This window comes from Talpa europaea (assembly GCF_964194135.1).
Source record: "Talpa europaea genome assembly, chromosome: 12".
In the NCBI taxonomy this organism is placed as follows: Eukaryota; Metazoa; Chordata; class Mammalia; order Eulipotyphla; family Talpidae; genus Talpa; species Talpa europaea.
The window spans coordinates 6,787,398-6,808,844 of NC_140079.1; the positions used below are offsets into that span (position 1 = coordinate 6,787,398).

The following is a 21,447-nucleotide window of genomic DNA, read 5'->3' on the forward strand; positions in this document are numbered from 1 at the left end:
AAATAAAATAAATCTTTAAAAAATGCATAATAAATAAATTATTATTACACAATAGAGGTCATTAAACCAAATAATTTTATTTTATTTATTTTTTAAAGAGTTATTTATTTATTTATACAAGCACTGGGTACAGTCAGAAGCGCGGGAGGGTGAGAGGATTCACCAGAGCCAGAGCGGGGAACAGAACAGGCAGACTGATGAAGTACACTGCTGAGGGGAGCAGCGGGTGAGTTAGGAGAGGTCTGCACGCCATGTGGGACCCTCGCTGGCGGCCGGGGATCGAACCGGCGCTGCAGAGGCTGTGGACAGCTTCGTAGCCCAGTGCTCAACTGCTGCACCACCAGGGGAGGCCCAACTAAATAATTTTATTAAAACAAAAATTTAATATATTATTATGTATCACTATTAAATGTTATGTCTATAGATTTTAAATGTAAGTGGTTGATAATATAAGGATACATATAAACATAATAAATCTAACGTATAAAGAGCACTAAATTAGCAAGACAAAACCCACAGCAGCGCAGTAGTGAGAAAACAAGGAAAGGACCTCCTTGGTGGCACAAGGGGTTAAGTCTCAGCACTATGAAGCAGTTCACAGCCTCTGCAGCATCGATCCCTGGCCGGGGAGCTACCCACATGGCAAGGCAGACCTCTTCAGCCTCCCCGCTGCTCCCCTCAGCAGTGGATTTCAGTCCATCTGCCTGTTCTGCTTCCCACTCTGTCTCTGGTGAATCTTCTCACCCGCCCCCGCACCTCTGGCCTGCACCCCAGTTCTTGTATGCTTGAATAAATAAATCTTAAAAAAAGAAAACAAGGAAAGATAATAACCGTTCACAAAGAAACACAAATGGCTTTGGAAACTGGGCATGCAGGACAGCAGAGTGCCCAGACGCCACTCAGGTCCAGGACAGACAGGAGAGACGCGCAAATGGGGCCTGGGCTCTGCGCTGCTGGCCTGAGCAAGCCGGCGTCTGGTGGCTGTGACCCAAGGCTGCCCTTATCAGAGGTGGCTGCTGAGAAACGCAGCCGATCTCCTCAGAGGAGACTTGTTTTAGCCTCTGGGATGTGCAAAAGTCCTGCCCTTGGTAAGCACTGTGCCACCTCAGAGTCAGGGGAGTAGGGTGTCCTCGGCAGGGAGGGGCCTGAGCCTCAGCTTACACTCAGGGCTTGCCCCTACCTGTCCTCTTGCACTGGCTGCCAGGGGGTGCAGGGGGTGGTGCTGACTGACTAGAGGAGGAGACCAGAAAGGGGCCACTGTCCCCATGGGCAGAGCACAAATACAGGGGCTGGCTCATCCGTGGGGTCCCCAAGGGACCTCTGCCTTTTGCATGGGTCAAGGGATCCCAGTGTTGTTGGGGGTAGGTGTGCAGACACCCCTCTGCTGCTTGGGTCACCCAGAAGCCTGAGGAAAGCAGCTCTTTTTTTTTTAAAAGATGTATTTTTTTTTTATTTATTTTTTTTAAATAGAGGCATGTTTTTATTTATTTGTTTGTTTGTTTGTTTTTGTTTATACATGCACTGGGTACAGTCAGAAGCGCGGGAGGGTGAGAGAATTCACCAGAGCCAGAGCGGGGAGCAGAGCAGGCAGAAGGACCGAAGTACACTGCTGAGGGGAGCAGCGGGCGGCAGGAGAGGTCTGCGCGCCATGTGGGACCCTCCTCTGGTGGCCGGGGAGCAGCCGGGGATCGAACCGGCGCTGCAGAGTCCATGGGCAGCTTCGCAACCCAGCGCTCAACCGCTGCGCCACCGGGGAGGCCCTAAAAGATGTATTTATTCATGCATGCAAGAGCTGGGGTACAGGCCAGTGGTGTGGGGGTGAGAGGATTCACCAGAGACAGAGTGGGAAGCAGAACAGGCAGACTGACTGAAGTACACTGCTGAGAGGAGCAGCGGGGAGACAGGAGAGGTCTGCTGCGCCATGTGGGTAGCTCCCTGGCAGGCCGGGAATGGAACTCGTGCTGCAGAGGCTGTGGACAGTTTCGTAGTCCTGTGCTTAACCCTTGTGCCACCACGGAGGCCCCAAACCAGCTCATTTAGGGAGCTGGAGGCAGCCCTTTCCTTATGGATGGGGCCTCACCCCCTGGCGTCCAGGTGCTGTACACGGGCTTTGCACCTGGGCACACAGAAGGAGATGGCCGGCTCGCTCCTTCTCCTGGCGGCTGCGGGGCCATCGGGCTTCTCCCTCACACAGATAAGGAGAGAGGCTCAAGGCCCTGGCCTCTGCTGCTCCGCGTGTCCTGACCCCGGTGCCCTAGACGCCTCCCAGCGGCCCCAGGCGCTGGCCCTGGCTGGCAGCTGCCAAGGCCAGTGGTGTTGCCATTAACCCATGTCACAGACAGGAAGACGGAACCCAGGCCTCCTTATCATTCTCGCTGAGTCGCTGTTTACAGTTGTTGATAACATCATTCACACTCTGATAACACTCCCAATAACGATGTTGTTGACGTATTGAAGTGCGCTAGTCAATGGCTTCTAGTACATTCCCACTGCTGTGCAACTGCCACCACTGTCTCATTCCAGAACATTCCATCACCCGAAATGAAATCCCTTCTCCCTTAGCAGTCACCCCCATATTATCCTCCAGCCCCTGACACCACGACCCCACTTTCTGTCTGTGTCTGTGCCTGTCTGGACGTTTCTCGCCAGGGACTCACACCGCGTGTGTCTGGCTTCTTCACCTTGGAAATCGCACTATTAAAAACCGTAAGGTGGAATTTGCGGAACCTAAAATTAAACACCATGGTACCATTCAGTGGTTTCAGCAGCATGGCACGATTGTGCAACCACCGACATTCCAGCCCTGCCTCAGAAGCCCCGGCCCCACTGCAGTCCCGCCCACTCCCTCCCCAGCCCTCACGCCACCCGGCTTCCTGCCAGCCCAGGGACGATTCTCCTCAGTGGACTCACACCGCGGCCTCGTGTGTCTGCTTCTCTCCCTGAGTGTCGTGTGTTCAGGGCCCTCCCTGCTGTGGCGAGTGTCAGAGCTGCCCCCCTTTTCCTGGCCGGTGATGCACTGTGTGCTGGAGGAGCTGGCCCTGTGCTGCCTGGCCATGGGTCCAGACTGTCTTGGGGCCCACACCCTCTGGGCCTTGGCCTGGCCGGCGGGGCTCCTCCGTGGTCCCTGTTCCTGGATTGACCCTGTCTAGTCAGACAACCCTGCAGATTTGCCTCTCCCCCTCCTTTCCCCTGGCCCCACTTTCTCCCTGCGACCCCACAAAGCTTTGAAAGCGTCATGAATTCCTGTCACCATGACATTATGAAGTGGGCCTCAAAATCATTTGAGGGGGCAACAGAGGGGGACTGGGGGTTAGGCTGGGGGCTGGGGGCTGTGCAAGGGGCCCAGGGGCACGACAGTGCATGATGTGACCCCTCTGTGCACACCTGAGGGTCTCCAAGTAACACAGAAATACACCCATGACAGGGCTGAGGCACCGGGGAAGGCCAGCATCTTCCACTGCTCCAAGTGTTCTTCTCCATCAAGGAGAGATGACAGACACAGGCACAGAGACGCTGCAGGCAAGGCCCCTGCCCCCCACGCTGGGCAGAGTCCTCTGGTCCTCGCTGGCTCCCACCCAAACCCCTTTCCTGGACCCCAAGGCCGTTAAGGTTTCACCACCCACAGCTGGAGCCAGAGGGGCCAAGGTTGCAACTTCCAGCCCCTACTTCCCCTGCCTCCCTGGCATCCCAGAAGCCCCAAAGAGGTTCTCCCCCCATTGCCATCCCCAGCGTCTCCACTGATCCCAGATCCCACCCTAGCCTGTGCCTCCCCACCTCCAGATAGCCCGTGTGAGGCTGAGGCCTGGGCAGGGCTGAGGGGCAGCAGCTGTGACCCTGTGACCCTCCAGAGATCCAAGAACTGGCAGGACCTGCCGGACTCCTGCCAAGCCCCAGGCCCCAACCTGAGCGCAGGGCGCTGGCAGGCCCCCCAAGAGCCGCCATGGGGACCCGCTGGCTGCAAGCGCCAGCAGCCACGTGGGGCCTGGGCCGGGAGGACGGTTGGGAGCTGGGGTCTGTGTCATTCCACGCCCCCCACCCCAACCCCGGCCCGCTCCCCCCCGGGGGGTGTAAGACCGGCTTTGGGGAGGCTGCTGGAGGCAGGTTCGGGAATTGCAAGGACTTCTCCAGGCGTGAAATAATTTCAAAATGAAAAGTTGAAAGTCACTCCCACCCCCACCCCCCCAGCGAGCGCCTCTGCTCCCGCAGCTCGGCCTTTCACCGCAGCGCGTCTGCACCCATGCACGGGCCTCCTCGGCACCGCCCTCGCCCTGGGCGCCTCGCCCTCGGCACTGCTGACTCCGCTGGGCACCCCCGCGGGCCGGCCGTGGCACTGAGGGGTTGAAGCCCACCCGCAGATGCCAAGCACCGCTGCCACCAGATATTGGCCGGCGTCGCCCGGGGCAGAGCGCCCTGGGGAGCCCCCGCGCCTGCTTCTTGCTCCTGGACTGGTTGAAACATCGCGGGTGAGAGACGGGGCGGGCGGGGGTGGCGCTGCCAACGGCGGTGTGGATCTTGGTTTTGATTTTGCTCTTTTCCTCCCAGACTTGTCTGGCTGCCTCTGAGCCTTTCCTACGGGAACCGCCCGTTACACCCTGAGAGAAAAGTGGGGGAGAAGGTGTCCCTGTGATCTCGGTGGGGGACTCCGGGCTCTGTCTTTTCTGGTCCCTGTTCTTGACTCCCACTTCGCGGGGCTTGGCCCGGCCCCTGTATACAACGACCCACCCCACTTGGGGCTGTGGGGCCACAGGGGTGCACCCTCACCCAGAGGACCCCCAGACTAGGGTGGGGAGCTCCCCAGGCCTCGAGGGAACGTGGAGACCCCAAGTCTGAAGCCCCAGCATCCTTAGTGGAATATGTTCTGACCCCCAAGTCCCTGCAGCCCCCAAGGTGGAAGGAGGAAGTAGGGCTGCCCAGCCCAGGTGTGGGGCAACCCCAACGGCCTCCCGCCAGGGCTATAAGAGGGCCAGGTGGATACGGGGTGGGAGGCCCGGGAGCCCCCGCCTGACCATGACACACATCCACGGCCCCTCTGGCACTGCCCTCACCCCTCTCCTGCTGTCCATGCTGCTGAGTGGTGAGTGGGGCCCGCGTCTGTCTTCTGGGCTGGGCTGCTTCGGGGGGAATGTCTTACGGCGGGCAGCGCGCGTGCGAGGGCCCGGAAGCGGCACTGGGGCTGCTGGGGGCAAATCGCTCAGGGCAGCTGAGAAAAGGGGCGTCCTGGGTGGTTTGATCAGCTTTCCCCTCTGGAGCAGGGGTAACGCCCAGTCCTTCCAGCCTCGGGGGGTGCTGTGGGAGTTAAATAAGGTATAACCAGTGAATTTCTGCCTAGCTCCCGGCATACAGCAGGTGGTGAATAAGTGTGCACTGATGCAGGGGCGAGAAGAAGAACAAGAGTGAGCTCCCTCCTCCTCATGAGGATTTTGGAGGCCTCAGTTTACCCATCTGCAAAAGGGGTCACATTGTCCGTTCTCCCCCTCCCCCCGCCCCCCTCACTGCTCTTGCTTCTGAAAACAAAAGTCCCGGCATTCAGGGCGGGCTCCGCCTCCAGGGGAGCCTTTGGCTACGATAGGGCCAGCAGCTCTGGGGCCCAGGCTCACTGGCCACCGCCGGGCCTCCCAGCAGCAGGGCAAGTCCTGCACCTCCCACGCACGATGCGCAGGCCGGGGACAGGCCCTGGTGCCCGGGCCTGGGGGCGGGTCACGGAGCGGCTGGGGACCCTGGGCACAGCTGTACAGGTGACAGTCGCTGACCCCCGTCCGCAGGAGCAGCCCGGGCCGTGGAGATTGTGGGGGGGCGCGAGGCCCAGCCCCACTCGCGGCCCTACATGGCGTCGCTGCAGATGCGGGTGGTTCCCGGCAGTCACTTCTGTGGAGGCACCTTGATCCACCCCAGTTTCGTGCTGACGGCTGCCCACTGCCTGCAGAACATGTGAGTGTGCTGCCCGCGGGCCGGCTGCAGTCTGCTGGGGGTGGGGGTCGTGGCAGGGACCCTCGGGGGAGGAGAGAAGGGAGAGGCATGACCCCTCCCGGTCCGCCCCGTGCCCCCAGGCAGAGGCCGCCTGAGGGGCGGGTCTGAGGCCCAGGTGGGCTCCATCCTGGGGTCCAAGGCAGAGAGCCCTGGCCCAGGGTGGGGATGGGGAGGAGCCCTGCTCTTGGGTCTGAGGGAGTAGGCACGGCCCTGCCCTGGGGGAGGCCTCCCCTTGTCCTGCTCTCACCGCTCCTCCACCTGCCCCGCCGTCTAATTCCAAACAACCCAGGCCCAAGAGCCCTCATGGCACTTGGGGGGTAAGGGCAGGTAAGGCCACTGGTCTTCTGGGGTGGGGGCCACGGGTCCCTGGGCCTCTAGGCGCCTGGGGTCAGGGGGCTGGTGGATAGGGGACCCAGGATGAGCACCCTGCTCCGCAGAGACCCCACAATGGTGAACGTGGTGCTCGGGGCCCACGACCTGCAGAACCCGGCGCCCACCCAGCAGCAATTCTCCATCGCCCGCCTGTTCGAGAACAACTATGACCCGGAGCTGAAGCTCAACGATGTGGTGGTCGTGCAGGTCTGTGGCCTGGCCGGGCAGGGGCCAGCTGGGCCTGCGGGGGGCCAGCAGGGTTCAGGATGGTCATTCACTCTTCAGCAGACGTTTATTGAGCACCTACTGTATACACACCCGCATGGGTGCCTTTGGTAGACCCGGTGGGGACTGAGCCACCACACAGCCTCGTGGGAACGCCCCTGCCTCCCTGCCTTTGCTCTGGCGGTGCCCCCTGCCCCTCTTTGCCTCCCCCCAGGCATACTGGCCCCCCAGCCTGTGTACCAACCATATCTTCCCAGCAGGGTCTCCCCAGCGCTACTTGATGTGACAGTCACCCCTTCCCTGACTCACTGCCACCACTGGCTCTGCATCCTTGATCGTACTGTCATTCTCTTCCTGGCTCCTAGTCTTCCCCCAAAGATCAGTTCCCCGAGGACAGAGGTAGGATCCCTGGGGCTTAGCATAGGACCCAGCATACAGTTGGTGCTCATTAAGTGCTTTGTAAGTGAATGAATGCAACAGTGACAAATGGTAAAATGGGATGGGGGAGAAGAGAGGTCAGGGAGATGGTTTGGCCATGGCTTGGGTATGGTCTTAGAGACCGTAAATTGAGCTCTGGTGGGGTTTGGAGGGTCAATCAAGGTGGGGTCCCTGGAGGAGGTGACCCCTAAGAGCACAAGGAGAGGGCTAGACATCTGTGCAAAGGCCATGAGTGGGTGGTTGGGAGGTGGGTGGTCTTGGGGCCTGGAGATGGCGCCTCATGGCTCTTCCACCTCTGTCTGCCCTAGCTGGACCGGCCAGCCATCCTCAATGCCCAGGTGGCAGTGGCCCCACTCCCCCAGCAAGGCCAGCTGCTGCCCCATGGTACCCAGTGCCTGGCCATGGGCTGGGGTCGCCTGGGCACCCGTGCGCCAATTCCTCGGGTCCTGCAGGAGCTGAATGTCACCGTAGTCACCTTCCTGTGCAGGCCAGAGAACGTGTGCACGTTTGTCTCCCGCCAGAAAGCTGGCATCTGCTTCGTAAGTGCCATCCCAGCACCCCACTCCCCAGTTGGGTGGCCAGAAAGGCTTCCCTGAGGACCCCCAGAAGGCGCCCCAAGGGGCCAGCTGGGGGAAAGAGGGTGGGATGCTGCACCCCACCTCCTCACGGCAGCTGAGGCTACACCTTGGTATCCCTATCTGAAAGGTGGACTCGCCCACTGTGGGGGATCAGCAGGTGATTTGTGCAGTGGCCTCAGCCCAGCACACAGCAGCGGCCTCATGTAACGCCTGGGGCCTTTGTAGTCTGGGGGCTTTCCCACTCCAGGCCCCTCTTGGACTCTAGGGAGGTGTGGGTGACTCATACCAGGGGCGACGTCCAGGAACTGAGCGCCCAGGTATACAGCAGGAGACCAATAAGTGCTACTCTCCAGTACGGTCTCATCTCCCTCGCCAATCCAGGTGTCTTAGAGAAAATCCCAGACAGTAGACATTTTACCCCTGAAGGCATCTGCCCGCCCAGCCCCTACTCCTGGGCTTGGCCACGTCCCGGTCACTTCTGACAGGCTGTCCCGCCCTCTGCAGGGGGACTCTGGCGGCCCCCTGGTCTGCGACGGCATCCTGCAGGCCGTGGACTCTTTCATCATCCGGGAGTGCGCCACCGGCCTGTTCCCGGACTTCTTCGCTCGCGTCTCCCTCTACGTCGACTGGATCCGCTCCGTGCTGAAGAATAGGGTGGCCGGGGCGGCCGCTGAGCCCCAGGTGCTGAGGCTGGACAAGTCATAATGGGGGAACGTTCGACAGAGACAGCAGCTCTCCAGAAAGTGGCTTCTTCCCCCACCTGGGGCTCCCAAGAGCCAGGGGCCTGTGCCAGCCCCGCCGCGTGTCAATAAAAAAGGACATTCCCACTCTGCTCCCTGCCTGTCCTTCCCACGTGGGAAGATGGGGGGGGGGGAGCTGCCAAGGGTCCCCTGCTGTGTCCCCAGACCGCAAACTCAGGATGGGATCTGGCAGAGCCTGGGCTGCGGGAGGCCCCAGTGGCCCCAGACCTGGGGTCTCGTCCAGCCCCTCCAGCGTGACTCTGGGGGCGTCGCTGCCCAACTCTGCACCTCTGTCTTCTCACCTGGAAGGTGGAGTCGCCCCAGACATTTCCCAAAACTGTTCAAGGACTCCCCATCTTGGCCAGTAGGGATTGGGGGGATCACATCCAGTTTTGGGTTTCCCAGCCTGGGGGCAACTTGAGGGCCAAGAAGCTGAACTGGGGGTGCCCAGGGCCTGGGGGCCCCTGTTTGGTCAGGGACCGGCAGAGCAGCTGTTAGGGAGGTGCCTGGAGAGATGGCGAAGGCTGAGCTAGAGACTGTGCGAGAGGGAGCGGCCGAGATGGGCCACCAGTCAGAGCCACGCGAGACCAAAGACCTGGGTGAGGGCCAGCTGGGAGGGCCAGCAGGCGCAGGGTGGCTGGCGAGGGGCAGTTGGGGAGACGAGCCGGGGTGGGCCTAGGGGGCAGGTCTGAGGCCAGGAATTGGCCGGGGTCCTGGGCCAGCAGTGGAGAGGACTAGCGGCTTCAGGAAGGCGGCATCAAGTCAAGGGGCCAACACGCCTGCGGGATACCCCGGAGTCAGCCGGCAGCGCCTGCCTCTCGAGCGACTCTGCCGCCCCCTGGTGGCAGCATGCAAAGTCAAGCAAGAAGAAGACCGAGCAGGCCTGCTCCCTTCTCAACTTTCAAAAAAATTCATCATTTCATTAGGCAACATTAGTTTACAACACTGCCTAGGATGCAGGGCACCCGGGTCACACCTCACCAGATGCCTGTCAGCTCACCATCCTCACCACCCAAACACCCAGAGTCCTTTGTCTTTTCTGCTCTTATGCCTCGGCTATGTACCCCAGGGGAGGGATGGGACCCCCCCATATGGTGCAGCGCCAGCAGCAAGTGTGTGAGAGACACGGGACATGGTGGGGCCAGGACCCATGCATGATGTGAGTCCTGGAATGTCAGGGATGCCCTGTGTCTGCCAGAAGCCCAAGGCAAGAAATGGTTTCTAGAAAAAGCCCAGAGGGATTGGGTGCCCAGCTATGGGGGTAAATGAGGTTCTTCGGCAGGAATGTTGGGGTGAGCCCATTGAAGGGAATAGAAGACCCACGGAAACCCAGCCTAGGGTATTTCTATGTGCTCACATGCATGAAAAAAGACTCAGGAACCGTCTAGACTGCATCGATCAGACCCAAGACAGGGAGCTGAGAATTGGCCGTCCCTGGGCGCAGCTGGCTGTGGGCTGAAGTGTCCGGGGGTGGCTGGGGTTGGTGAGACTCAGGAGAGGACAAACCTGCAGGAATATTTCGCGGCGTGTCCTGGGACGCCTCAGCGTGGGGGCGCAGCCTGGGCTGTCCCCATCCTCGGCGGCAGCAGCGGGGTGAGCCGCGCAGACACCCCGCGAGGCTTGGGGGAAGAAAAGCCCGCGCTTGCCACGCTTACTTGTTGGACCAGTGAGATCAGGCACTCTGATCACAACTCAGAATTCTCTAGAAGCCCAGGTTCCTGTCCCAGCCGGTACGCGCCCCCAAAGCCACCATCCCCCTGAGCTCCTGGAGACGGTTAATGGTTAACAATCTTTAAGGAAGTTCTTACCTGAGAACTTTACAAAGTTCATTCATTCAGTTCTGGTGACGTCCTATGAGATGGGGCCTATTACCAGGACTTCCATGTGCCGATAAGGACGCTGGGGCAGAGGGGCCACATTATGCCATGCGCAAGGGGGCACACCTGGATAAGAGCCCCGCGGCAGCATGCTAACAGAGTATACAGGTGGCGCTCAATAAAGACAGCTGTGCTTAAATCTGGCATCCCTGCCTGAGTCACAACCCTGAAGGACATGGCCGCCTCCACTCTCCCCCACCTCAGGCTGGATATGGCTGTGTATACAGCCGGAGAGCACTAAGTGCTCTACCGCTCTCTAACGTTACCGCCACGGGGTGTGGACCCCACCAAGAGGGGTGGAGGCCAGGACGAAATTTTGACATGCGTTAGACCAAGGGAGGGATGACAGACATTGAGTGCCTGCTGTATACCGGGACCTGGAGCTGAGGGCCATCGCGCTGCAAAGATGTGGGGGGCCACAGGCCAGTGTTTGCTTCCTGAAGGGAGCCCAGGAGCAAGCCACCCTCCAGCCGGCCCCGGCTCCGGATGTCCCCAGGTGCCCTCGCTCGCATGGGCCTGCACATTGGATCGGTTGGCTCCCTCCCCTGAGGGTTCAGGGCCAGGAGAACGTTGCTTCTTGCAACAGCCTTGGCTAAGAAGGCCGTTGGAGCTGGAGCATCCTGGGGGACGCAGGAAGAGGAACAGGGTCATGGGATTGGGGGCTGGGCCCTGGGGGCCCATCGCCCGTGTGTGGCTTGAGTCCTTCCACAGCTCCAGGTGGAAGCTCTCAAGCTGGGGTGGAGAGCCATGTCCAGCCTCCCGGCCTGGGCAGAAATGCCTTCTCCAGCACCCCACCACTTCGCCGGCCAGGCCACGGCCTCAGGCCGGAAGGGGGATCAGGGAGGGCGGAGGCGGGCTTCTTTCCCAGACGGCTGGTGACCAGGCGCTGATTGGGCCCTGGCGTGGGGCGAGTTCCCTGTATTGAGCAACAACCGAAGAGAGGTTGGAAGGCCGGGCCCTGAAGGGGGGACCGAGGCCCTCGGGGTGTGAACCTTGGGGTCTGGGTGTAGGTCTCAGCTCTCCCGTGCCAGGGGCTGGTCACTCTGCCTCAGTTTCCACCTCTCCAGTGGGGACCCAGCACCCCACCGCCCCCGTGAAATGTCAGCAGAGCCCAGGGGGCGGCCACTAACGGCCCCTGAGTAGAGTGAGGCGCCAGGGGGCCCACCCGTGAGGCCAGGGCTGCCGGATTGAGCAGAAACACCAGACGCCCAGTTACACCCAGTGTCAGCGGCCGCGGCTGAGGTGGAGAGCGGGCACAGGCCCGGCGAGGACTGTTCACGTGGCGTTCAGACTCAGCCGGTGCCCCGAACCTTACCCGGGGACCCCGCCTGAACCACCCCCAGCCCCTGCACATCCCCATCCCGTTCTCCCCACCCCCACATCCCAGAGTGGTGCGAGGGGAAGTTGGGGCGCCCAGGCCAGGCGTGGGGCAACCGACCCCAACGGCCTCCAGCGCGGGGCCTATAAGAGGGCCAGGCGGGCAGGCGGCAGACACGGGAGCCCGCACCTGACCATGCCCCGCGACCCGCGACCCCGCAGCCCCGCGCTGGCGCCCCTCCTGCTGGCCGCGCTGCTGGCCGGTGAGTGGGGCCACGTCTGTCCGCGGCGTTTCTGCCTCTCGGCTCTCCGCCGCCCGCGCCCGCTGGCGCTGGTGAGATGAGGCCACTGGGCCCGTCTCAGGGGACAAGACTGAGGTTCTGCGTGGAGCCCATGGGGGGTTGGCAAGGGGGGGCGGCGCGCTCTAGCTGTGCCCCGGCCCCGCTGCCCTCTGGGCTTCAGCTGCCTGCTCTGGCGTCCCCCTGCGCGGCCGGGGCGGCTGGCCAGTTGGGTGGGGCTCACCACCGCCCGCTGCCTGTTTCCCCAGGCCCTGCGCTGGCCTCGGAGATCGTGGGAGGCCAGCCGGCCCGGCCCCACGCGTGGCCCTTCATGGTGTCCCTGCAGCGGCGCGGAGTCCACTTCTGTGGGGCCACCCTGATCGCCCCGAACTTCGTCATGTCGGCTGCGCACTGCGTGAATGACTTGTGAGTCACCACTTCTCAGTTTCACGTCTGCCCAGGGAGCTCAGAGGCCCAGTTCCACCTGGGGGGCCTGTCCCGTGCCTCCCTGTCAGCGCACACCTCCCATAGGCCCAGGGACTCAGGGAAAGGCTCTGGGGTTCCCCTCCTCTCCACGGCCTCAGGCCACCTTGACTCACCTGTACCCTCCCTCGCCCACAGTAACTTCCGGTCGGTGCAGGTGGTGCTGGGGGCACATAACCTGGCACGGAGTGAGCGCACCCGGCAGACGTTTGCTGTCCAGAGGATCTTTGAAAATGGCTTTGACCCAAACAACCTGCGGAATGACATCGTGATTCTCCAGGTGCCGGGCAGGGCAGGGTGGGGAGGGGCAGGGATGCCCAGCAGGGAGCCGGCAGGGGCAAAGGCCCTGGGGCCGGAGGCTGGGAGAGGGCAGGCAGGGTCAAACATTAAGGAACAGAGTGGGGTAGGCCTGGGGTGGAATCCCAGCTCCAACTGGGTCCGTGGTCTCCCCGTCCCACCTCTCTAGAATAGGAACGTGACCTTTCCTGGCAGGGCTGCTGAGAGGGTAACCGGTGTAGGGAAGGCCTGAGCAGTTGCTGATCAACAAACCGCCGCTATTTGTACCCTGCTACTCAGCCCCATGGCTGAGGACAGGCACGACCCCTCTTTGTGAAATGGGGCAACAATTGATGGGAGACTCCAGGGAGAAGGCCTCTCTCCCCTACTGCTTGCAAATTATGATTATTCTCTGGGAATGTTCTAGAGTGAGAGTTTTATTGTCATCAGTGTTGCCCATCATTTGTTTTCTTGAGTAACTACTGCTTCCTGTCTTCCTGCACTCACAACATATCCAGCAAGGTCCCTTCCTGGTCACTGAGGTCCCTTCCACTCTACAGATGGGGAAACTGAGGCTCAGGGTAGCAGCTTCTTGCAGGACGGGTATCCTACTCCGCAAGGTCCCAGAACCATGGCGAAACTTCACACAGGGGAACTGAGGCCCAGAGAAGGGAGGTTTATTGCCCACTGACCCGTGTGACACTCTGTGCTCCATCCCACCCATCGCAGCTCAATGGGTCGGCCACCATCAATGCCAACGTGCAGGTAGCCCGGCTGCCTGCCCAGGGCCGCCAAGTGGGTGCTGGAACACAGTGCCTGGCCATGGGCTGGGGTCAACTGGGCACAAACCGGCCACCACCCAGAGTCCTGCAGCAGCTGAACGTGACTGTGGTGACCGCCCTCTGCCGCTCCTCCAATGTGTGCACCCTGGTACCACGCCGGAAGGCTGGCATCTGCTTTGTACGTATCCTCCACCCCTGGGCCCCACCCAATCCCTGCCCATCCTGCAGGAATCAGGACTGAGGCTAGACCCCAGGAAGGGAGTGGAGGGACCTGGAAACCCAGCCTCTGACAACGTCTGCTCCACAGGGGGACTCCGGAGGGCCCCTGGTCTGCAATGGGCTGATCCATGGAATCGACTCCTTCATCCGGGGAAGCTGTGGCTCTGGGGTGTTTCCGGATGCCTTTGCTCCTGTTGCACAGTATGCAAACTGGATCCAGTCTGTCATTGGCCGCCGTGACGACCGCCCCACCTTCTGCCCTAGGGACCCTGTAAGCAGGAGGCTCTAGTAAGGGCTGCCCTTGTTTCCCTACCTCACCTACCCTTGGTTGGGCCCTTCCAACGCTGCTTCGTTGGGCACCTTCCACAGTAAAAACAAAAACTAAAACTAAAACCAAACCCTTTCTGTAATAGAATGCGTGTGTGTGTGCACGCGTGTTTGCGCGTGCTCTCACGGTTGGAAGAAGTCTGAGGTGCCTTGGAAGCTTGGGCCGCTCAGCGGACGCCGCCACCAGGTGGCAGCAAAGCTCAGGCATTGGGGTAAAAAGTACTTTGCAACCCACAGGGCGCAGCAGACCCTTCCTGTCTCCCCGCTGCTCCCCTCAGCAGTGTGTTTCAGTCCACCCACCTGGTCTGCTCCCCACTCTGTCTCTGGTGAATCCTTCGCCGCCCCCCCCACGCACTGCGCCTCTCGCCTGTACCCCAGTTCTTGTATATGCATAATAAAGAAATCTTTTTTTTTAAAAAAGTACTTTGCCTGCTCTCCACAAAACCTGTCCATGATCCCGTCTGCCTTCCCGCCTGTGAGACCCTCTTTCCCTTGATTAGTGTTGGGGGCGGGGCACAAAGTCTCTAACAGGTGTTTACTGGGTGTTGGAAGACACAGGATATTCCAAGTGTTCAGCCATCTGAACACTACTTCAGCTAGTGACGTAGGTCCTGTTTGTGTCCCCCCTTTATTGATGAGGAAGTTGGGGTGCAGAGAGGCATGAAGCTGTGCTGGGGAGACTGGGTTTGAGGCGTTCCAGGCCTGGATTCAAGTCCAGCTCTGAACTTCAGTTCCCCCTAGGGAGGAGAGGGGGGGCCAGCAGGGGTTGGGTGCCAGTCCCACCTCAGCCTCACGGGGTGACAAAGGTGAGCCCCCCCAGGCTTTTGTTCTGGCTGGGGGCACGGGATGCATAGCAGACCTTTCCCAAGGAGCCAGCCAATCTGGAGGGAAACCACGGCCTGGGGAGGCGACCTCTGGACCCCTCCTCTGCCTTCCTGGGCCTGGGCAGGAGGTTCTGGGGCACAGGAGGGGCCAGGGCAGATACAGCTCCTTGAGGGGGAACAACCACCCAGAGAAGCAAGTGACTGCGGCACAGCATCTGGCGGTGCCCACCACTACCCACTGCGCCTGTCCTTCTCTGTTCCCTGGCCTCAAGTCGCCTCCCAGCTAGGTCCCCTCAGGTCTCTGCCGTCGTGTCCCCGGAGAGGCCTGCCCGCCCCGCCAGCCCGTGTGAGTCCCGGCAGCTCCTCTGGTCGCACCGCCTCTGGCGCCTCGGGCTCAGAGAGGCCACAGTTGCCCACAACCACCCTTTCCACCTAACGCAGGACCCTGACAGCCTTTTCCTGTTAAAACAGCATCTGGGAATGATCAGGGTTATTGCCCTGGATGCTTTCCAAATTTTGTTGCAATTTTGAAGACTCATCGTTACATCTGGACTCCGTGTCCTAATGGGCTTATGTTCTGAGTTTCTGATTTCAATTAGGAAACATGTTAGGATATAACAAGTCACATTTGTTATTTGCTCTCATTCTCTCTACACCGTTCTTACCAGGGACACCTCATCTTTTAGGCCCACCGCCTTCTCCACATGGGCTCCTGAGATACTGACCCCCCCATCCCCACCTTACAGAGGGACATGTGTCCCAGATCTGCTCAGCAGAACTTGCTGTCTCCTGACCAAAGTGATTTATTTATTTTTTTTAAAGTTTTTTTTTTTTTTAATAGAGGCATGCTTTATTTATTTGTTTGCTGGTTTGTTTGTTTGTTTTGTTTATACATGCACTGGGTACAGTCAGAAGCGCGGGAGGGTGAGAGAATTCACCAGAGCCAGAGCGGGGAGCAGAGCAGGCAGAAGGACCGAAGTACACTGCTGAGGGGAGCAGCGGGCGGCAGGAGAGGTCTACGCGCCATGTGGGACCCTCCTCCGGTGGCCGGGGAGCAGCCGGGGATCGAACCGGCGCTGCAGAGGCCGCGCACAGTCTCGCAACCCAGCGCTCAACCGCTGCGCCACCAGGGAGGCCCCAAAGTGATTTTTTTAAAAGATTTATTTATGCATACAAAAACGGGGGTGTAGGTCAGAGGTGCGGGGTGCAGGGGAGATGAGAGGCTTCACCAGAGGCAGAGTGGGGAGCAGAACAGGCGGACTGACTGAAATCCACTGCTGAGGGGAGCAGCGGGGAGACAGGAGGGGTCTGCCGCGCCATGTGGGTAGCTCCCTGGCCAGGGGTCAAACTTGTGCTGCAGTGGCTGGCGACAGTTTGGTAGCACTGAGGCTTTAACTGCTGCACCACCAGAGAGGCCCCAAAGTGATTGTTTTGGAGGGGACATGTGATCTAGTCAGTCACAGGCAGCCTTGAGAAGCTGCAGTAACAGAAGATTTGGGGAGGGGTCCACCATGAGCCACTGGACTGAGTCTGGGGTCCCTGGGGCCGTGATAGTGGAGCCCAGTGAGGAGAAAAGCCATCAAGGAGGAGAGGAAAATCCAGAGACAGAGAGCTGACATTGCTCATGTGCCTGGATCAAGCCACACCTGAGGGCAGCCCCCGAGCTCTCCTCTTCAGCGTCCTTGATGAAGTGTCCCTCCGGCCTGACACTCCTTCTCTGTCACGTGAACCCAGTATTCTTTCCTGCGGTCCTGCACCACCGTGCCACACTCCAACACTCTACTTGTTTGGTGTTTCAGGCTCTGGGTGACCTTCCCCTGACTCCTCTCACCCCTCTCTCCAGTTTGCAGGGGGAAGGGAGAGATGGAAGGAGCAGACAAATGGGGAAGTCAATTGTTTACAAACTGGTTCCAGCTGGTGTTGAGCAACTTTAGGGCTAGAAGGGTGTTGGGGGGGGGGGATACTGGGCCGGGGGAGGGGGGCTGGGTGTTGGGTCCAGTCCTCCACGCAGCCTCCTGCTCATTGAGGGTCTCCTCCTCACGTGGGAGGCAGGGGCACGGCAGCAGTTTGCCTGATGTTGGTACCAAGTCCCCCCCCACCCCCCAGGGTGGAGGCAGCGCAGGCAGGCTCCCCTTTCCCTAGCTGGAAGGCTGCCCACTGAGAGAGAGCACATGTGGGAGTTGCCCGCCCCCTCCACCCACATAAAAGCACTCCCAGCTCCCCGCTTGTGTCTGTGTCGGGGCCACAGAGGCATCATGGCGAACTGCGTGTTGCATGTAGCGGCGCTGGTCCTCCTAAGTGCTGCCACATGCGGTGAGTGGGTCTGCAATTGTGGTGACAGCTGGGGCTCCAGCCTGCAGGGCCCCTGGGCCCAACAGAACTGTAGGAAGCCCCACTGGGTGGGCAGAGTGGGGCAGGGCCATGGAGTGGAAGGTTCTGAAAAGTCAAGGAATTAATTTTTTAAAAAGATTATTTGATTTTTTTTTTAAAAAAGATTTATTTATACAAGCATCGGGTACAGTCAGAAGCGCGGGAGGGTGAGAGGATTCACCAGAGACGAGCGGGGAGCAGAGCAGGCAGAAGGACCGAGGTACACTGCTGAGGGGAGCAGCGGGCCGCAGGAGAGGTCTGCGCGCCATGTGGGACCCTCGCCGGGCAGCCGGGGATGGAACCGGCGCTGCAGAGGCTACGGGCAACTTCGCAACCCAGCGCTCAACCGCTGCGCAACTGGGGAGGCCCAAGATTATTTGATTTATTTATGCATACAAGAGCTGGGGTGCAGGCCATGGGTGGGAGTGGGGTTAAGAGGATTCATCAGAGACAGAGTGGGGAGCAGAGCAGGTGGACTGAATGAATACACCGCTGAGGGGAGGGGCGGGGAGTCAGCAGACGTTTGCTGCGCCATGTGGGTAGCTCCCTGGCCAGGATCAAACTCAGGCTGCAGTGGCTGGGGATGGCTTGGTAGTGCTGAGACTTAACCCCTGCACCACCAGGGAGGCCCCAGTCAAGGAATTCTTAAGGCTATGAATCTGAAACCTGGCTTTTGAGTCTGAGTCTTCTCCACAGTGAGAATCTGAATTTCCCACAGAGGAAAACTGGCAGCTGGTGGGGCAAAGGCTGGCGGGAACTTTTGGTTGGGGCAGTCGGGAGTTTTCTTGTTTAATCTGAAGTGTTTAGCACAGCCTGTGGGGATGGAATTTGCTCCAGGCCCCAGCACCCTCGGCCTCCAGGGGTCTCCTCTCTGGCACTGCGGAGTTTGCTCCTCTGGGGTTGGGGAGGATTCCAAGGATGAAATTCTGGGGCTGGGGGGGCCGAGCAGCCTGCGGGAGGGGTGAAGGCGGCGCGCAGTCCTCCCTGAAGCCCCCACCTCTGCCCGCAGCGGCACAGCCCCGGGGCCGCATCCTGGGCGGCCGAGAGGCACCGTCCCACGCGCGGCCCTACATGGCCTCGGTGCAGCTGGACGGCCGGCACGTGTGCGGAGGCTTCCTGGTGTCGGAGCGGTGGGTGCTGAGCGCGGCGCACTGCCTGGAAGACATGTGAGCGCGGGGCGCGGGGCGCGGGGCGCGGGGCGCGGGGCGCGGGGCGCGGGGCGCGGGGCGCGGGGCGCGGGGCGCGGGGCGCGGGGCGCGGGGGCAGGGACGGGTTGGGCTGGGGCGCGGCGCTGACGAGGACCCACCCCGCTTCCAGGGCGGAAGGGAAGGTGCAGGTGCTCCTGGGCGCGCACTCGCTGTCGCAGCCGGAGCCGTCCAAGCGCCTGTACGACGTGCTTCGCGCAGTGCCGCACCCCGACAGCCGGCCCGACTCCACCGACCACGACCTCCTCCTGCTGCAGGTTGGCGAGTCCGGCCCCGGCCCCTCCCGCTGCGCTGAGGGCTCTGCCCCGACGCGCGCAGCCCCCAGCCCTCGCCCCCAGCCCTCGCCCCACCCCAGCCCAGCCGCAGTCCCCGCGGGGGCCCCGCCCCGACGCGCATCTCTCGCTCCTCGCGCCCAGGGCAGCCGCTGCCCCTCCTGCTGCGCGTGCCCTGCCCCGCGCCCCTCGCCTGACGCCCCAACCCGCCCGACCGCAGCTGTCTGAGCAGGCGGCGCTGGGCCCCGCCGTGCAGCCCCTGGCCTGGCAGCGCGAGGACCGCGACGTGCCCGCCGGCTCGCTCTGCGACGTGGCGGGCTGGGGCGTGGTGAGCCACGCGGGCCGCCGGCCCGACCGCCTGCAGCACTTGGCGCTACGGGTGCTCGACCGCGCCGTCTGCAACCAGCGCGCGTTCCACGACGGCGCCATCACCGAGCGCATGATGTGCGGAGAGAGCAACCGTCGCGACAGCTGCAGGGTGCGGGGCTCGGCGGGCGGGGCACCGGGGGGCCGGGGCGGGGTCCCGGGGGCGGGGGGCCTGGACGGGGCGGGAGCCGGGGGCTGGACGCGCGGGCGCGGGGCGGGCGGGGTCTGTCGCGGCGGGCGGGGCCCGGGGAACCGAGGTGGGGGGGCTGGACGGGGCGGGGAGGGGCCGGGCGGGGCCCAGCGAGTGGGCGCTCACGGCCCCGCCCCCCGCGCAGGGCGACTCCGGCGGGCCCCTGGTGTGCGCGGGCGTGGCGGAGGCCGTGGTCAGCTCCGGCGCGCGCGTCTGCGGCAACCCCAAGAAGCCCGGCATCTACACGCGCCTGGCGAGCTACGCGGCCTGGATCGACGGCGTGATGGCCGAGGGCCCGCGCGCCTGAGCCCGAGGGTGGCGGCGCAAGTCCCAAGCCCCGGCAATAAAGTCCCCAGCCCCGCGGCATCCAGCCCCGCCTGCGCCAGCTTTTCTCGAGCGGGGTGCGTGCGGGAGGCGGGGGGAGCCCGGGCGGGAGGCGGGGGGAGCCCGGGCGGGTGGGGGGGCGGGCTGGTCGCCGTCGGAAGGGCGGGGGCCCGTGGGCGCCCTCGAACCGCGCGGGGGCCGCCGCACGTCGCTCGGCCACACGGCGGCGCCCTCGCTCTTCCCCGGAGCCAGAGGCGCCCGCAGAACCCAAGGGCCCCTGGGCGCGGCCGCGCTCCGGCCGCTGCGCCAGCAAACCGGAGGCCCTTCCCTGCGCGGGGTCCTGCCCCGGACGGAGACCTCGGCACACGGAGATCTCCCGAGGCCGAGCTCTTTGCTCCCCTGGCGTCCCCGGGGGCAAACTAGGCGCAGAGAAACCCTTGGACTTTTTTTTTTTTAAGATTGATGCATAGTCACGGCGGGGGAGGGGGAGGGGGATGCAGGCCAGAGGCGCACCAGAGCATTCACCAGAGACAGAGTGGGGAGCAGAACAGGTGGATTCACTGAAATCCACTGCTGAGGGGAGCAGCAGGGAGACAGGAGAGGCCTGCTGCGCCATGTGGGTAGCTCCCTGGCCGGGGACTGAACTCATGCTGCAGAGGCCCCAAAACCCTTGGACTCTTTTTTCTTATTTTTGAATATATTTTTTACATTATTGTTCATTTTTCAACGTTTGCTTTCCCCACCCTACCCCCCACTCCACCCTTGGACTCTCTTAAGGTCACACAGTTGTTCTTGGGCAAAGCCTAGATTTGAAGCCAGGGCCCCCTACCTGCGTTCACAGGCATCCCCAGTGCTGTGAGGTTCACAGAATGAGGTCTGCAGGTGTCCTGGACCCACCGCACCGGCTGGGGCGCAGGTGACACACTGCCCCCCTGGATCTGCTTACCTCCTGGGCAATGAGGAGGGAGGTGACAAAGGACAAAACTCAGCCCCAAGACCCTGAGGCCGTGCTACTGAGTGGAAGGGGAGCCGTTGACACCCAACCCCTACCAGCAACCCCCCCACACACACCCCCACCAGCTCAAGCCCAGGCTACAAAGAGGGTTCTAGTAAATCTGAGAGGTGAGGTCTAGCGCCCCAGTGGGCACTGGAGAGTTGGCACTAGACCCTGCACTGGCTTTTACTATGGTGCGTTCACCTTGGAGCCACACTAAGCATCCCCTGGTCACTGCACACAGCGCAAGAGCACCAGGCGCCCTCAGCTGCCGTGGGCAGGTCAGCGCTGCACACAGTTAAAGGAGGGAAACTTAACTGCTGGCCACTCAGCCATCCGAGACACTCAATCGCTAGCTACTTCCTGAATGGAGGGAGAACGCCAGGGGTGGCATGGACGACGCCAGGTGCAGACAGATGACCAGATTTAGCAAACAAAAACAGATGTCCAGTAAATGGGAATTTCAGAAAAATACTTTTTATAAGTATCTCCAATGTGCTGTTTGGGAGACTTATAATGAAAACGTGTTCCTTGCGCATCGGAAATGCAAATGTCCCGGGGCACCCTGCAGCTCACCTGGCTGCACGGTGGGCCCCAGGTGGAAGTGCCTGCCAGGGATGGAGTCTGTGGGCAACAGGAGGGAGATGCATCCTGAGCCTGAGCCATGCGAGCCTCAGACGCCTGCAGTGTTCAGTTTCTCGTCTCTCCATGGGGCGCACGCAGCCCTGGCTGTACGGGGCCATGAGATCCCAGGGCACCTGGGATATGCTGCCTGAGAACTGGCCCCACTCCTGAGCAGGAGCACTCCAAGTGCCCCAGGGGCAGGAACTCGAGATGCACTGACAGCCGTGGTTGGGGGCGGGGGAACATCACTACCCACAACCCTTCCAACCTGGAGAACACTCCAGCAGGGCCCCCCAGCAAGACCACCACCCCAGACTGCCAGGGTGCGCCCCATGCCTGAGGACAGCCAGGCACTTCTGTGCCCACTAGGCTTGTCACAATTTAAGGCATGTTCTGGCA

At 61.5% G+C, this 21,447-nt stretch overlaps 2 protein-coding genes across 2 annotated transcripts; both read left to right on the top strand.

Moving 5' to 3' along the window:
* Positions 1 to 5,007: 5,007 nt before the first annotated feature.
* On the top strand, positions 5,008 to 13,841 carry LOC311180699 (transmembrane protease serine 9-like; the record flags this gene model as incomplete). The annotated part of the gene is made up of 10 exons (XM_084248610.1): positions 5,008 to 5,074; positions 5,763 to 5,928; positions 6,405 to 6,546; positions 7,311 to 7,541; positions 8,085 to 8,278; positions 11,668 to 11,777; positions 12,062 to 12,218; positions 12,414 to 12,555; positions 13,281 to 13,511; positions 13,641 to 13,841. 10 exons carry the CDS (start codon positions 5,008 to 5,010, stop codon positions 13,839 to 13,841), a joined length of 1,641 nt encoding a protein of 546 aa, XP_084104736.1.
* Positions 13,842 to 16,946: 3,105 nt separating this feature from the next.
* On the top strand, positions 16,947 to 19,476 carry CFD (complement factor D). Its single transcript, XM_084250433.1, has 5 exons — positions 16,947 to 17,016; positions 18,083 to 18,239; positions 18,391 to 18,535; positions 18,771 to 19,028; positions 19,252 to 19,476. The coding sequence occupies exons 1-5, from the start codon at positions 16,959 to 16,961 to the stop codon at positions 19,411 to 19,413; spliced, it is 780 nt and encodes a 259-aa protein (XP_084106559.1). The 5' UTR covers positions 16,947 to 16,958; the 3' UTR covers positions 19,414 to 19,476.
* The last annotated feature ends 1,971 nt before the right edge of the window (positions 19,477 to 21,447 follow it).